Genomic DNA, 16,133 nt, shown 5'->3' with positions numbered 1-16,133 from the left:
GTGGTAGAGCGAAGCACAGGGAGTGCAGACACTGCAGTCGCAGCTGTCACTGACTGACTCTCCAAAATTGGAAAGACACCCACTCACATACATATCAGTGCTTGGTACCTTCTGTCCTCATGGCTTTCAAACCAGAATGTGAATTTGTCTCAAAACAGGAGAAGGTGGAAGCATTCCTTGGTATATATAATCCTGTAAATAATTTTCTAAACTAACTGGAAGGTGCCCTTGTTTGCTAGCTCTTGGGCAATGTTCAACCCTGTCTCTTTTACTGTTCTATAAATTGAAGTTTTGGCATTCTTGCTATCCTGAACTTTTCAATTTAATTGTATATTACTTAATATAAGAATGATTTATTATGATAAGTTTACTATTTATGAATGTTTTATTATGAAAGCATAGCCACTTTCAGGTCCTGATCATAGAATGAGTTACAGACCTCAGCTTTGCACACATACAGCTCTGAGCTATTTTCATTGTACAGGTTCAGAAGTGAAGAGCCGAGTGTGCTCTTGAGTCTTGCCAGCACAAGTGCTGGAACCTGCCTGAGATTCCTTGTTCTGCCCCAGCAGAATGCAGGGCTCTGGTGCCCTGCCTTTGCCCCATGCTTGCACAGTAACTCAGCAGCTGGAATGCTGGTGCACTTGTTGGTGCAGACCCTTGGTGCAGGCACCTTGTGAGGAATTTGGCTGATTGTTCTGTAAAGCTTTCAACAACACAAAAATCACAAAGCTTTTGTGATTTTATACCTCCCCTGCTGTTAGCTGCGTTTGTTGCTGTTGACAATTTGGTCTCAGTGACTGTGAGCTATACTGATTTGCACAAAACAACGGTCTGGACTTGAGCTTCTGCCCACAGCACAGTTCTGGTATGGTTCAGCTGTACCATTAGTAATTGTATTTCCATTGGGCCTGTAGTTTAATATGTTAGTCTTTATAGTTTAATTAGTTTTTCAGACAATATTAAATACATACAAAAAGCTTGTGAGTGTTGTGGCTAAAATTGTATTAGGGGTAATTCAGGTGAGCTGCAATCTAATTTGGAGGATTGTAAAATAGTTGGGAAAGTGATATAAACCAGGGAGAGGGCAATGTCTCTAAAAATGCTTTGGTATATTTCCGCTAGATGATATTCAACAGCAGTTTTTTTCTAAGCCACGCTTTTTCCAGATCACAATTGGAACTACAGATGTTTGTATTTTATAGAAGGAAAAGGATTTTTAACAGATAAAAACCTGCAAACCACTTGTTATCTTTTCTCCCTTTTGAAGTTATTCTGATAAGCAGGTGTCTGAGTTTTGGGAATAACTGTTTGTTTGTTTCCCCACCCTTCTAGGTTTACTATAATACAGATGATGAGAGAGAAGGGTAAGACATTTATTGTTTCACAAACGTTGCAGTTAGCACTTCAAACTCATAGAAAGCAGACACAAAACATGAAATCAGATAAAGCTGATCCCCTTTTTCCCCCTTCCCTCATGTTCTCTCAGCAATAACCATAGGTGAATAATATGTAGAACTGGTAGAGGGAGGTTTATTTTATAGTAACTTTCTTTTCCTTCGGGTGAGCTGGCTGCTTTTTATATCTGTTTTTTATTACATTTCAGGTAAATGTAAATTTCAAATAAAACATTTTAAAGAACCCTAAGGTTCAATACAGGGACAGGACAATATATTTGATAATAAAGTGTGTGTGTATATATATATATAAATGAAGCAGTGAATTTCACTGCATTCCTGAAAGCTGTTTAGCAGTGCACATGTGTGTACGTATGCAACAAACATAGGAACTGCAGAGAGAATGCCCAAGTGTGCCAGAAAAGAAAGGTGGAAAGAGAAGGGGAGATCCTGGGAAGGGAGATGATTGGAAATGGGAGCATCCCCTATTTGGTTTTGGAGGGACTGGAAGAATTGCATGAAGTCCCTAAAATAGTTAAGAGATGTCATGAAATAAAGGCTTTAACATGTGTGACTAGCATTCAGCCAGTGTTAACTGTAATGTGTGCAAGCTTGAATCCTGAGTGAGCACCCTCAAATCTGACAGCTTGGAGTAGGGACAGCTGGACTCACGTGAGCCTGCAAGAAGTGGCCTGTGGCAGGGATTGGCCAGGCACCTGCAGCTAACATTGACTTGAAAACACGAAGCCCTTTTTGTTTCTTTTATGAAGCTAACATTCATCGTAAGGCTCACAGTGGAATTAGAGAAATAAAGAGGTTGAACTAAGCACATTGGCTTCAGTTCTCCCCTCTAAGACTAAAAGGAGACATCAAGTCCTGCCAGAACTATGCTGAGGGGATAGGGCAGCTGTAGTGCCTTCAGCTTCCCCAGCAAAGTGTTTCACAGCTTCAGGCTGGATCTGGCACAGCATTTTATTCCTTTTGAACTTGCTGGCATGTATGGTCTTGGGTATTAGAAATATTGCTGGTGTTACCTGAGGCTGTCTCCTTGACCCCAAAGAGGAAGTGAATCAATGTGTAAATGTGGGTTCAGCTCCTTGCTTAGCTGTTTCTTCCTCCCCACCCCCTTCCCTCAATATTTAAACAGTTAAGAGCCTTTGGGGTTTTCAAAATAGTATGTAATGTTGGAATGTATTTCTCTGTCACCTGTCCCAGCCAGTCAGTCTGAGCAATTTGGGAGGCCTGGAGACTTCAGTTAAGCATCAAAAGCTAAATTCTTGCAGTCTCTTGTCTGGTGCTACTTGAGTAGCTAGTGTGGGTTTTGCCAGAGTACAAAGTGAGTCATGACTGCTGCTGTTGTGAGTGAGTCTCCTCCCCTGCTGGGAGCACAGTTTTACTGACATGGTCCCTGTTGTGTGTTTTCTAGTAGCAGCGTCCTGGTCAAAAGGATGTTCCGGCCTGTGGAGGAGGAGTTTGGTCCATCCCCTCTGAAACAAATGAAAGAAGAAGGCCTGAAAAGAGGTAACAATTCTTAACAGTTAGAAGTAATGCTGTGGGACTTATGACTTCAAGCTGCGAAGGGCAGGTATGGCTTGGACCAAGTCAGTTGTTTCACACTAGTCAAATGTGGGGTAGGTGGGAGAAGAGATTATTACACCTGCCAGTATACAAGGAGGCATTTAAACAAGCCCTAGTAATGACTTAGAAGCAGAAAACAAAGAAAAAAGGACTATGCTATCTCAAGAAGTGATTGGGAGAAGTGTATATAAAATATAAAAAAACTAGAAAGCTTCTTGATCCTTGGCCAAGCTACATAGTTCATAAATGTTCCAGTAGCAAATCTGTCTATTTTTAACTTTTGCTCATCTTTTCTGTTCTGGATGGGATCACAAGCAAATATGCAAGATGCACTGGGTCAAATACAGAGACCTAACACAGGCAAGCTCCTACTGACTGCAGACTTGGATTAGCCTGAATAAAATCTCAGAAATTTCCTACCCAATTAGAAATATAGGGCATGGAGAGACATCTTCCAGCAGACCTAACTGAATTGTTTAAGAGTTTGCTTCCCTTAACTGTTTTTACTACCCTGAGTAAATATTGTTATAATCATGTTTCATATGCTATACCAATTCCAGTTTTCTGGTCTGCTACAGTGAAGTTGACTAACATTGAGGCAATGGTTTAGGTAGAGCTGTTAAACTTTGCATTTAAGATAAGAATGAGCAGATAGTGATTTTGTCCACAAAATCTGCTTTGTGTACTGTCACTTCCAGTGCAATGCTATAGGTGACAACTTCCTACACTGCCACAGTTAGACACCCTGGGGAATATTTGCCATTCCTTCAGTGTCATGAGTTCTGTCATGTATGTTTATTGGAGACTCCAGGGTTTTGACCAACTCGTATAACTCAAACTTGCAAATGTTTTGAGGTTCCCCCATCAGTTTGTGAGACAACAAAACAACAAGGTACAGAAGTGAGCTCAATTGTTCTTAACTGCACCATTTGTAAGGCTCACATGAGCTTTAGAGAAACAGCTTCCCATGCGCATTTGCAAAGTTTCTTTGTTGGTTAGGGTGCTGTTCTTGAACCAGGGGAAGCATACAGGATTACAGGATGGAGACTGATGTCTTCCTGGTATAAATGTGAACATATTCTTCTTTTAAATAAATCCTTGATGAATTATGTGAGGTCAGCACTGACTGCAGACTTGCATCTGGTTAACTCAAGGCATTGACCAAATTCACACTATCAGGGCTCCGTCAAGCAGAATTGCATATCCACAAGGGCTACATAAAGAGTTGTCAGAACTGGAAGCCTGGAATGTTGCCTGCAAGGAGGTATTGGTTTGCTTTGATTATTTCTGCCCTTTGCTGTGGTAAGTTGTTTTAATATCGTCCAGGATTTGCAACCATTTCAAGGGGAAGATTTGAAAGAAAAAGAAGTTTTTCAACTAGTGGCAGAACTATCTTAACTAATTGAATCCAGGAGAGGCACGGAACCAGGGAAGCTGGAGGATGCTCTCTTCACATCCCCTTCCTGTTCAGTGTTTCTTGCAATTTGGACTATGCTGGCTGGAGGCCAAGCCTCTTCCAGCATGGCCTTTGCTCTTTGAACTTCCTGCCATCGGGAATCCTGCATCTGGGATTGTGCTGAGGGAGCGCAGCTCAGCTGAATCTGCCCATTTGACAATACTGTCTCTGCCACGAGAGTCATCAGGAATTAACATGTTCTTGTGTTTTTTCCCAGGCTTAGCCATACTAGAATCTGGTTTTGTTCTCCCAGATTTATTTGGTACAGCAGAATCAGTAACTCTTAGATGATTAGGTATAAATGGAGCACTGGTATAATCTTTGAGAGAGAGCAGGTCTGATATGTGAAAATATGCATTAAAAGCAGTGTAATCCCAAGGTGGCTCACTATCGATAAGTATCACCCAGTGAGGGGTTCAAGCCCAGCTGAAGAACTGAAGTGACAGTGTATGGCCTCGCCTCTGCCTGATGGACCTAATTGTAGTACTCTCTGGTGGAATCAAAGGTATTAAGGGGCAGCATTCAAGAGAACGGGTCTGAAGGGGTTTGCAAACCATTGGTAAAACAAGGTTCATATTCCCACACAGGTAGCTGCATCTTTGTGGATTATTCCTTCATCTCCTTGACCTCTAAGGGGGATACAAGTGCTCAATGCAGAAATGTAGAGTATGTTAATCTGTAGCAAGTGTGCAGTGCAGCTAGTCACTTGGCTAGGCTCATGGCCTGTTCCTGTTTTGAGTTCTTAGTAAGAGTATTCAAATCACTTTCGCTTTTGGACTTCATAGGGAGTTTCCTGTTGATTATAAATCCAGCAGTTGTGCTACAGATCAGGGAGAGTTCCAGTCCTGTAGTTCTCAGCTTGGAGAACGTCGTATTTTTGTCTATATATTGCAATCTGAATTATTAAAGTGAGCACATCTAGAACATGGTGACAGTAGGATCAGGCAGCATTAAGTATGAGTTGTATCACATTGTCAAATCATGGCTTGGCATTCAGTAGCAACGCTGTTGAGCCCAGTAGAGCCTTTACAGCCCCTTTCCCTCCATCCTGGCTGTACTTCCTGCTGTATGCCAGCTGGCCTTCTCTCCATGGTTATGCCAGCATGGAGGCTTGTGGGGCTGCATTGTAAGCTGAAGCAAGGACCTGATTTGTCTGAAGAACTCAGAAAAAAGGGTTGTGTTTTCACTCACATCTGCTGTTTGAGAGAGTTCATCATCCAGGAAAATTCACTGCGATGGGCCACAGTAACAGAGTATAAGGGCAGGGATGAGACAGGAGCTTCCTAAGGCATCACTGTCTCAGAAGTTATTTATGGAAGAGTGCCCTAGTGAATCAAAGCTGGGATTTTTACACCTGTCGAGGGAAAGAAAAAACCAACCCCCCATATGTTTACTAATCCTGTCACTCTGTGTGTATAATAGTGATTCAAGTTTCCCGTTATCCTTGTAATGGATCCTTCATTCAGCATAACTTTGCCTGATACGCCAGGCACAACAGAGAGATTTAAAGCTCAGCACATGGATTGTATAATGTCCCCAGTTTTAACCTCAGACCAAGTGATTTTTTGCTCCATTCAGATATGTTTGTAATTATTAACGCTGGCAGAGGTCCAGATGATTGAAAAGCCAGGAGTTACAGGACTTACAGCCCTCTAATCACAAGGAAAGAATTACTGAATTAATAAAAGTGTTAGTACAGGTAAAGTTAGCACTTTGAGCAAGTGCTTGCCCATGCAAGTAAATGTATCAGGCCCATTAAAATCTAACTACTGATGCAGATTTTTTTTGTTGTTGTGACCCAACAGTATCTCAGCTTCTAAGCCCTTTAAGAGGACACTCTCAGGCAGGTCCCAAAGAATTACTAAAACACGGATGAAAAGGATGTTGGCTCTGCGTGCCTGTGGTAGCAGTTTGAATTAAAGATTGAAAACCACCATTGTCCTGCACATCTGGTTTGTAGCCCAAGGCAGGGGACTGATCTGCTCATGTTTTAAATCTTTATTTTCAATCATTTAAAAACCTGGTCAAAGAAGATACAATTCTGTGCAAATGGGCCTGAGTCCACCTTGCTACAGTCTTGACGTGAGAGTTAGGTTCCAAACAACTGCTTTCATGTGAAAAATACCATAATCTCTGTCATTTAATCTGCAAGTCATCCGTTGAGTTACCTGGTGAGGATATCTTTTGGATCGCAAGTTTCACAAGACATCTTTTTCTGTGCACCGAAAAAAGAGAAAGAGATTATTACCGATGTAGTTTGTCACTCAGACATAAAATACCTTACTGTGCATGTGTATTTGTACTTCACATGCAGCACTGCTATTTGAAAAGGCACTTTATTTAGGGAACAAAATACATTCTGGAACATCTTGTTTAACCTGCTACTTTATCCATCATGTGAGATTATGCCTAAACTGCTTCTCTAGTGTTTATATTTCATCGCTTTATAGCTGCCTGCTTTGCTTTTGCCATGTCAGCAAGTTTCCCCCTCCTACCTGTACAAGTCAGAGAGAGAACAGAGCTGGAGAGGGCGGAGCACTGCGCCTGTGACCCACTAAGACCCAGACCCAGGACATCTGAGGGAGGAAGAGGAGATCTTCAGGGGTACAAATGGCATTTGGGTACCTGAGCAGGTGTGGGCACACAGGCAAATGCCAGCTGTGCTTTTGAATGTCTCCCCTGTAAAGTCTCAAATGACTTTGGGCTTGTTCTTTCCAGTGTTTATTTTCAGACTGGCCAGACCCATTTGCAGTCATCTGTGTGGTAATTCAGAGAACTATTTCTTTTCCTTGTCATTGATTTTGCTTTCAAAGGCTCAGCCAAAGGCAAACCAGACTTAGCTTTTCTGAATGTCCTTTCCCAGGCTTTTGGATGAAGCCTGGAGAGCTGCAAGATGAAACACAGTTTTAGGAAGACGTAGCTTGTGTGTTTTGTTCTGGCCCAAGGACAGGTCCCCAGTGCTCTGATTTCAGTAAATGGAGGTTGAAATTCTGGAAGATATAGCTTCCTTACATTAAATTTGCTGCATCTTCTTTGTGTGTTTTCAAAGCAACTATAATGTGTCTTCTGTGTTTAGATCACTAATGATATAAGAGCGTATCTTTTTAAAGTGCAAACCATTTTCAGCACTTCATTTTGTCTGACATGGATTAATATTTGTTTTTCTATTCAGTGTGGGTTGTTTCATCTGTTCAATTGACTGAACCTGCTCCAAGTTTGACTCTTTTTGTTTCAGTGCTTTTGTATGTGAGGAAGGAGACAGATGAGGTGTTTGATGCTTTGATGCTGAAATCACCCACAGTAAAGGGGCTAATGGAAGCGGTAAGTATCTGATGTCCTCTCATTGTTTGCCTTTCTTAGCAAGAAAATCCCGAGGCTTTCAATGTATTATTGAGATAAAACATAATCTAAAGATGAAATTATTCTCAAATACATTTAAAGCAAGAGGCTTTCCGAGGCACGCCTCTGAAATGCCGGCATGTTCTGAATTCAGTGCTGTCAGCAAGTTACTGGGATTAAATAGTGTCATAGAGCTGATTTATTGGAGACCTGAGCCTTGAGGAGTGGAGGTAATTAACCAGTTTTAGGGAAGCAGGGAGGTACAGGCTCCATTTTCTGAAATGCTTCTTTCTAAACTGATAATTCAGAGCCTGTTGAATCTTCTGTAATGCCCATTGATGTGTTCACAGCTGTCTTTTAAAGAAGAGGCCCAAGGATGCACTGTTTCCATGTGAATCTATATGGCTTTTGTGCAATTGCTGTTCTAGCATATAAGAAGCAGTTGCTGAGCCAATGAAGACTAGTTATTCATATCTTCGGTCTCAAATTCCTTCTCTAGCCCTCACTCCCAGAGTGACCTACCTACCAGCCTGCCTCTTTGATGATGATTTGACTTGAATTTTTTTGCTTGTTACCTAGTAGTTGTGATCGTTTCCACATTTAATCCTGTTTCTATGAGCTGAAGGCCAGTGAATGGGTGAAATTTGGTGGGGGAAGAGTTAAGAAGCAACCACATGTCTCACTTCAGTGAGGGGACTAATGTGTGATTGATGTGTGGGACCTGAGTTGATTTCCAGCCTTGGTTACATGTAGGAGAGAAGATAGGAATGGTTGAAAGTGTCCCTGGAAAGCTCAGCTGAGTGCTAGAAGTGTGTGTATTCATACTCATAAACTGTCACAGTGTCTTGTTGCATGTGGACACTTCAAATGCAGTAAAGGCTGAGTTACTTGGTCAGTATTTGGCCAGTAGCAGAAGGCAAAATAAGATGCATGGGTTAGTGAAGTTGTTTAAAGCACCCATTCAGATCAGGGTACCTCTGAGGAGAGTCAGCTGCATTCTAAGGATATCCTAACTGTGCTTTCGCCGACACTGTTTGTTAGCTGTGACTGCAGCTCAGTTGTTACACAGAATACACATGTATAATAACAGCCAGGATTCGCTTGAAGAGGCTGCAGTCTGATTCCTGAGAAGTAGTAGCGTAATTCCATCTTGTCTTTGTATGGAAGTTAAAAGCATGTTATAATCCTTCTATAAGCCTTCAAGCTAACATGAATATTTTATCTCCATTAGTCTGTGCCTCTCCATGCCTATTCTCCAGCCACTGTGTAACATAAAAACAAAGCTGGTGCAGGAGCAGGAGAAGCTTCTGCATACCTCTGTCAGCACAGCTGCTGACTCAGTGGCATGTTTTCAGCACCAGAGAAATCTGATCTGTTGTAAAATGTCCCAGTTCACTGGAAGGAACACATTCAGAAAATTTTAATTCGCTTTGGTAGGATAATGTGGATAAATCAATGCCAAAAAGCTGTCAAACTGCATAATCTTAAATATTCTCTCTACAGTCATTTCAGCATGCATGTAATTTCGTAATTGTGCACATCCTAAATGCTTAACTCTAAATTCAGTACTAAGAACTTAGAAACTGAGGATCTGAATATTACAGAGCCTGAGCTATGAAAGACAGCACCAAGGATCTGGAATCAGACCCTTCTCCTTTGTTTATGGATTTTACTTTTTTGTGTGTGTTGTGGTGGGTTGTTTTTTTTTTTGGTTTGTGGTTTTTTCTTTTTGTTTTGGTTTGTTTGGGTTTTTCGGGGTTTTTTTTTTTTTTTGTTAATCACCATTCCTGGTCTGTGGCTTTCTCCTAATTTTCCATGATTAATGATACTGCTTTCTCAGATACTATGTTTATTTTATTCTCTCGTATACCCCCATTCCAAATGAACAATTAGATTCCTTCTCGGATTTCTTTCTTCTGGCAGATATCTACAGGTCTCAGGTTTCAGAGATACAGTACATCTCAGAATGTGATGCAACTGTTTGGCTTTTTAGATGTTTGCATCCTACTCTAGTCAGTCTTGATCAACAGAAAATAGTGAAACGATTGCCCATCACAAAACATCACACACGTCACGACTGACTAGCTCTATATCCTGCTTTCAGCCTGACCCAAAGTCAGGTTAATTTTGTGGATCTCAGTAGGTCCCCAGTCTTACATTGTGCAGAATCATATATTTATTCAAATTACAGAAGGCAATCTAAATTGGGAAATTCAAGCATCTCCCAAAGTCTTGCTAAAATTACAAGTGAACAGCTGAGCTCAACAGAGCTTGCTTAGACCAAAATTTAGTAGATACCTGTCTATGTATGTACCTTTCCAACCAAAGTAGGACAACAGACTGGACCCTTCCATAGAAATAAGTTGGCAAAGATGTTTTCCTACATGCCTCAACCAGCCCAGATGTTGTCCTGTCTTCCTGACTCCAGCAGAAAAAGCATTTCTGGTGGCTTGTGCAGTCAGATATGTGCTACAGACAAACTTGCCATGCCAGGGGACTGCAGCCAAAGGGATACCCTGATTGTTATTTCTGTGCCATTCTGAAGGCTGTCCCACTGTGTCAGGCATCCTAAGAGAAGGAAAGAATTCTTTGCTCAGAAGATTGAAGAATGGACAATGGAGATTATAAAGGAAAATATTCCTCCAAATAAAGATATATTTTTAAATGTTATTGAGCCTGCCTGGGACCAGGTGAGAAATCCTGTTGTTTTATATGGAAGTTGGCAGAAGTGGTGTTCCCCATGAGTTGGCAACAAATGTGTTTCAGAAGAGGGTGTTAAGTGAGATGCCCTAGCAGATGCTAGCTCTCTGCTTTCTCAGATTCTGCAGCAGTACTTAGCACATTTGCACTGGAGACTTGTTTTCTGAGCCTGTGAGGGGGAGGCTCTCCCATACCCCTACTTCCAGCCTTGCTTCCACAGCTTGCCATTTGGTATAATTGGTTGAATCCTTAGGGGTTGCTGAGAAATGTGCTTATTCAGTCAGCTGGAAGTCTTTCACAAAGCTCACTAATCCCTGCATGTTATATAAATCCTACACCTGTCATAGGCAGTGTGACAGGCAAGGCTTTCTCAGACCTACCTCTCATAGCTTATGTAGGAAGTGGTGTCCCAGAGTCCCAGACCACTTTGAGCAACATTTGGAATGTGTGTTAGGTATCCCAAATATCCTAGGGAAGTTTTATGCTGGAATGTGCAGAATGTTGTATATTAGCTGCTATTAAACCTTCTTGGCACAGGAATGTTTCTCCTTACTTGTTTATTTGCATGGAGTCAGTGAATAGTGTCTTCAAGTACCAATCTTTACAATAACACTGGGCTTCAGAGTTATCAACCCAAAGAGGAAGGTATGTTGTTTCTTTATGTTTGCACAATTGTGACATTTTCTGCAGTTTTTAGGTTGCAGTTTGATGCCTGTTATGAAGGATTTTTTCAACAATCTGGCGATGGTTGAAATTTTTATTATTGCTTTACATGAAGGCTTAAATTTAGGGGTACAACAAAACCACTAAAATTCAGCACCAATTGCTTATCTGGCGTCATTCTGTTCTTGATGAGCAAGGCTAGAGGGTGAGAAAGAATAAAAGGAGAATATGAAAGTCTCTTTGAGAACTTTTCTAAGACAGTCAAGATTTGCCCTCACAGTGTGGCACCTGGACACCCCACAGGAGTCACCAGTCTCGGGTCAGGCAGCTGCAGCTGGACAGCACAGGATGAGGCATTGAAGGAAGAGAGACTTGGAAGGATAGTGGTAGACAGGGGTAGAGTGTGAGTGGAGGGGCAAGGTGTCGTTACCTACACGAGTAGGTACCTACACTTCTGGCTAGAAGTAGGTGATTCCTTCTACTGGGGATCATGCCCGTGGGCCCTTCCTTGGATTTATGTGTGTAGGCTGGGTCAGGAGTTCACAAAGACTAGGTGGGGCACCCTGTCCCATCTGTGATGGAGAGTAGCTGGAATAGGTTAGGGCATCCCATGCAGGGTTATGTCAAACCCTGGGTTCAGATCTTATTCTGCCCTGTTTGGAGCAGAGACTTGAGCTTGCTTTAGATAAGCTGTGTAATAGAACTTCTTTGTAGGATGCATTTCCACCCTATGCATGCGGTTACATAGCTTTTCTGTAGGCTATCAGAGCCTTTTGCATAGGCTACAGAAAGCTCAGAGTGAAAAAGATTGGTTTTGTGTTCTGATAGGAATATTGTGGGATATTGTGATTGATATTGTGGAATAAGACAAGTGGGGTGAAGCCCCTCTTCTCGTAAGTGTACAAAGTGGACCACTCCCAATAGCAGGGAGAGTGTGACCATACGGCATATGAGCTTGCACAGCCTTGATGCTGAATTAGGCCTCTCCCAAGGCAGGCGAGAACATGGAACCAGGACTACCATCAGTATCTCTAGCACCACATCCAAAGCGGCGGTGAAATATGCTGGTATGAGTAAAACTGAGGTAGTAAATACAATCCACAATTTAATTTGTATTTTATTCTCTGCTAGGTGCAAAACTTAAGGAGTGGATGGGTAACCTTATCAGTTACTCCTTATTTACATCCTCCCCTTTCCGTTAGCCACAGATGTACACTGTGGTCAGAGGAAGCTGCAGTATAAAAGAAGCTTTATTGGTTGTTCAAAATCTTGGAGTTATGCTATACTTTTTAAATACAAAATTGTATCTTAGGTGAGATGACAATTATACAAATATAGGTGATGTAGGCAAGCACAGGCTAATTAATTCTCTTAGAGAATTCTGGCTCTCAGTATGGGAGCCATGCCTGGGTTCAATCTGTGGCTGTTTGAATCTGTCCTTGGTGCTGCATTGATCCATTGCTTTCTTTCCATTTTCTGCTTCATGATAATTGCTTTAATTTACTTCTCTAAATTATCACTTTTTCTCAACGGAAGTCTGAATGCAAACACAAAGAAAGGATTTCACAGTGACTGATGTTTGGCAGTCTTTAAATGGGTTTTTAATTGTGCATTTTGGTTCTCTAATGCAGAAGATGAATAGTCAGCTATTTAGCTGCAACTTCATTTCACCTGTGAAGAGCAGGAAACATACTTTGATTGGCAGTGGAGTAACACAGAACATTAATCACTGACAAAAAGTAATTTTTCTGTAATTATTTTCCTTTATGGAACAACCATTTTCTAAAGTATGAGCTGTGAGAGCTGTTTCCTCAAGGAAGAGTCATAATTTGGAGAGGAAACATGGCTTACATGGAGGGCTCAGGGGCACTGTCTCCACCACAGGCTCAGAATGGACATCCAAAAAGTTACTAACATGCTGCTGCAAAGCAACGCCAAAGCACCCTAGTGAAGTGTTTGTTAGTGCTGGTAATTTGTCAGCTAAGTAGTTCTTCCTTTTGCTTGGTGGAAGAAGCCTTTGCTTCCGTGAGCTCAGAAAATCAGAATAAGAAACAGCAGAAAGGCAGCTGATGATATTGAAATTCCCTGATGAAACCTGAAACTGGGAAGAGTGTTGACTCCTTGAGCAGAGCAGTAGGAGATGCTGAAGCAGTTCTGATGACTCACACACTATGAAAACTATAATCTCCAAGTTTCTGGATGGAAATGATTGTGGTTTTTTGATCAAGATGTTTAGGATTATTCTCCCTGAATCATTCTTAAATGAAGGTATGGTATGGTTGCATGTGACTTTTCTATATAGCTATCCTATAAAAATTTGCAGAGATATGCCTTATGTGAAGTGAGAGGTGATAATTTCATATTTGTCATTAGTCTTTAATGATGTTTCATTTATTTTTATGATTTCAGATCTCTGAGAAATATGGGCTGCCAGTTGAAAAGATTGCAAAACTTTATAAGAAGAGTAAAAAGGGGTAAGTGAACTAACTAGGGGCTATTGCAGGATCCTTTAGAAGTACTTGGAGATCCCAACTATGCCTGGGGCCTCACGATGCTGGGTAGCATAAACACTTCTAGGAGACATGCCTGTATGCTTGAATTCTTAATGTCTGTGGAGACAGCAAGGGACGGCAGAGGAGGAAACATGAATCTCCGGTCTGTGTCTGACCAGTGTTCATAGGCTTACTGTGAAGAAACAGAGTTTGTGTTTGGAAAATGTATTTGGATAAAGTCTGTTTTGTAGACTATATGCTTAGTAACTGTGGAGCACTGGCATGGGAGAGGTGCTAGTGTGGAGTTTCCCTGCAGTATGAGGAAGAAGTAGGTCACTGTCTAAATCTGAAAGGCAGGCAGGCAGGCAGGCAATGTTTGCGGCAGGGGTTTCAGCTGAGTAAATTTAGACATGGGCATCACAGCTGTGATTTTAGAATAGCTAGGCTACTACTCCTCGCCATAAATCTAAATCTCTCCACTTTAACTTCTTTCACTTCTAAATAACTGTGATATTGTAGTGATATAATTTTAAATCAATCACTTATTTTCAGCTGTAACTCTAGCTTAGGGAATCATTGTGTCTGGGGATTTCTTTAGCTTTTGAGAAGACAGGTGAAACTTCTCATGTTTTACTTCTTTCTAACACTGTTTCCAAGTGATATTTTGTTGGAAGAAACACTTTACAGTAAAGAGTGAGGAAAACACTCATATGCATTTCTAATAGTTGTTGATATTCTCACATCCAAGCTGAGTTCTAGGTCTGTGAGTTTAGCACAAACTACACTGCTTTCCCATGTTAGCAACTCACACCACAGAGGTGCAGCATTTCACACAGCGTGGCTGAATAGCAGCAAGAGGTGTACCTGGGAGAGATACACCAGGCATGGGCAACACCAGCTACTGGGTCTGCCAGGGATCTGGAGTGCGGCTCACCTTGTAGGCAGCTTAAGTATGTTAACATCCCAGCACTGGCATGTCTGTTCCCTTTGGGAAGAAGCAGTTTCTAATCCAAAGACTATGGGGCAGATCTTGATGATGATTCCCAGTCTTGTCCCTGTACTGGCATGTGCTGAAGTTTTTTGTGTTGTAGTGAAGTGAGCACATGCAGTGAAGTGCATGGCTTTCCCTTTCAGTGTCCTAGTACGTAAAAATGATGATTTTTGCCTTTGTCACCAGTATCTTGGTAAACATGGATGACAACATTATTGAGCACTACTCCAACGAGGACACGTTCATCCTGCACATGGAGAGCATGGTTGAAGGCTTCAAGATCACACTGACAGAAATTTAGCCTCAGGCAGAGCCTTTTTGTAAGGAACCACAGCATTTCATCCTTCTTGGAAAGCAGAAGATTCCCCAGGAACTTAACAGACATTGATCAGCGAAACTGTTACAAGACTGCTTTGAAAATACTGTCCATTCTGCACATGTGCACCCACTGCATATAGGCTTGGGTTTGTCAGGCACAAGGCCACTCATGTTAACCTGGTCCCTTATTTATTGTTCCCCATTCTCTAGTGTATGAGCAGTTACCAGCTCCCGGATTTGTAACCAGATGACCCACTGAGAATGTGAAATGCAGCATTTTAATCCATACTTTAGTGTGGACAAGCTCATTCTAAAACATGTTAAGGAACCATGCCGGTCTAGTTTCAGAAATCTGTTGTAAATCACTTTACCAGTAGTTCTCTCTGTCACTGCTAAAAAACTGCTGCAGTGCTAAAGATGGGGAAAGTGGCTGACAGAGTTCACTTGCTCAGACTGGTCCATATCTCTCTCTAGTGTATAGTCTTGCCAAATACCTCTGGTAGTTCTCAGCACGTAGCAATGAGGACTTGTAAGTAAGGCATTCAGCTACAAATGTCACTTGTAAGTAAATGGTAAAGAAACCATTTTAACCTTGTATATAATGTTTATAATATGCAATAATATATTTTAACTACTGTATGTGGGCATGTTTACTGCCACTATGTTTTTGTATGTGTTGGGTTTAGGGTTTAACAGAATCTTTCCTAGAGGATTAGATTGCTGCAATCTATTGAGGAGTGTGTACTGAGACGCTGATAACTGCATCTGCACCCATATGCTCCACCTTTGCCCACCCAGTTTTATGAAATATTGGAGCAAACCATGCTACAGGGTCTGGAGTGCTCTGGCACAATGGGACCCACCTTAGGTGCCCAAGTCTCAGCTGCAGATACCTGAGTGTCCCCCCACCTGTCACCAAATCCAGAAGGCACCATGTGTCTGCTGCCTGGTGTGCCTAGAGGTATAGGAGGGTTTTCTCCTGTTGGTGAAATGGAGGCTCTCGAAGTGGGCTTTTCTCGAGCCTGTGGAGGGAAAGGTGCTTTCCGTAGCAGCCTGCTCATTAAAGCATTCCTCTAGACTGTAAGAAACAGGACTTGAAAATCTTCTTTTTAAGGGTACTTGCTCTTGTATGTCCATTGAATGATTCTGCTTTGATTTCTAGGACAATTGGGTGAGGTATAAACCTGGGCATGATGTAA

General features: G+C 41.7%; 1 protein-coding gene across 4 annotated transcripts in view; it reads left to right on the top strand.

Moving 5' to 3' along the window:
* GRHL2 (grainyhead like transcription factor 2) overlaps nucleotides 1-16,133 on the top strand; it is a 65,844-nt gene extending 49,711 nt beyond the window's left edge. For all 4 annotated transcript variants that reach the window (XM_030500352.1, XM_030500342.1, XM_030500331.1 and 1 more), the window contains exons 12-16: nucleotides 1,336-1,367; nucleotides 2,824-2,918; nucleotides 7,667-7,752; nucleotides 13,543-13,607; nucleotides 14,803-16,133. In XM_030500352.1, the coding sequence (XP_030356212.1) occupies nucleotides 1,336-1,367; nucleotides 2,824-2,918; nucleotides 7,667-7,752; nucleotides 13,543-13,607; nucleotides 14,803-14,917 (393 nt within the window). In that variant the 3' untranslated portion in view covers nucleotides 14,918-16,133. The remainder of the gene's footprint in view (nucleotides 1-1,335; nucleotides 1,368-2,823; nucleotides 2,919-7,666; nucleotides 7,753-13,542; nucleotides 13,608-14,802) is intronic.

The sequence above is a fragment of the Strigops habroptila genome, chromosome 1 (genome assembly GCF_004027225.2).
Source record: "Strigops habroptila isolate Jane chromosome 1, bStrHab1.2.pri, whole genome shotgun sequence".
NCBI lineage: Eukaryota > Metazoa > Chordata > Aves > Psittaciformes > Psittacidae > Strigops > Strigops habroptila.
Note: the sequence above shows the minus strand (reverse complement) of the source record. Positions and strands in the feature narration are given on the sequence as shown.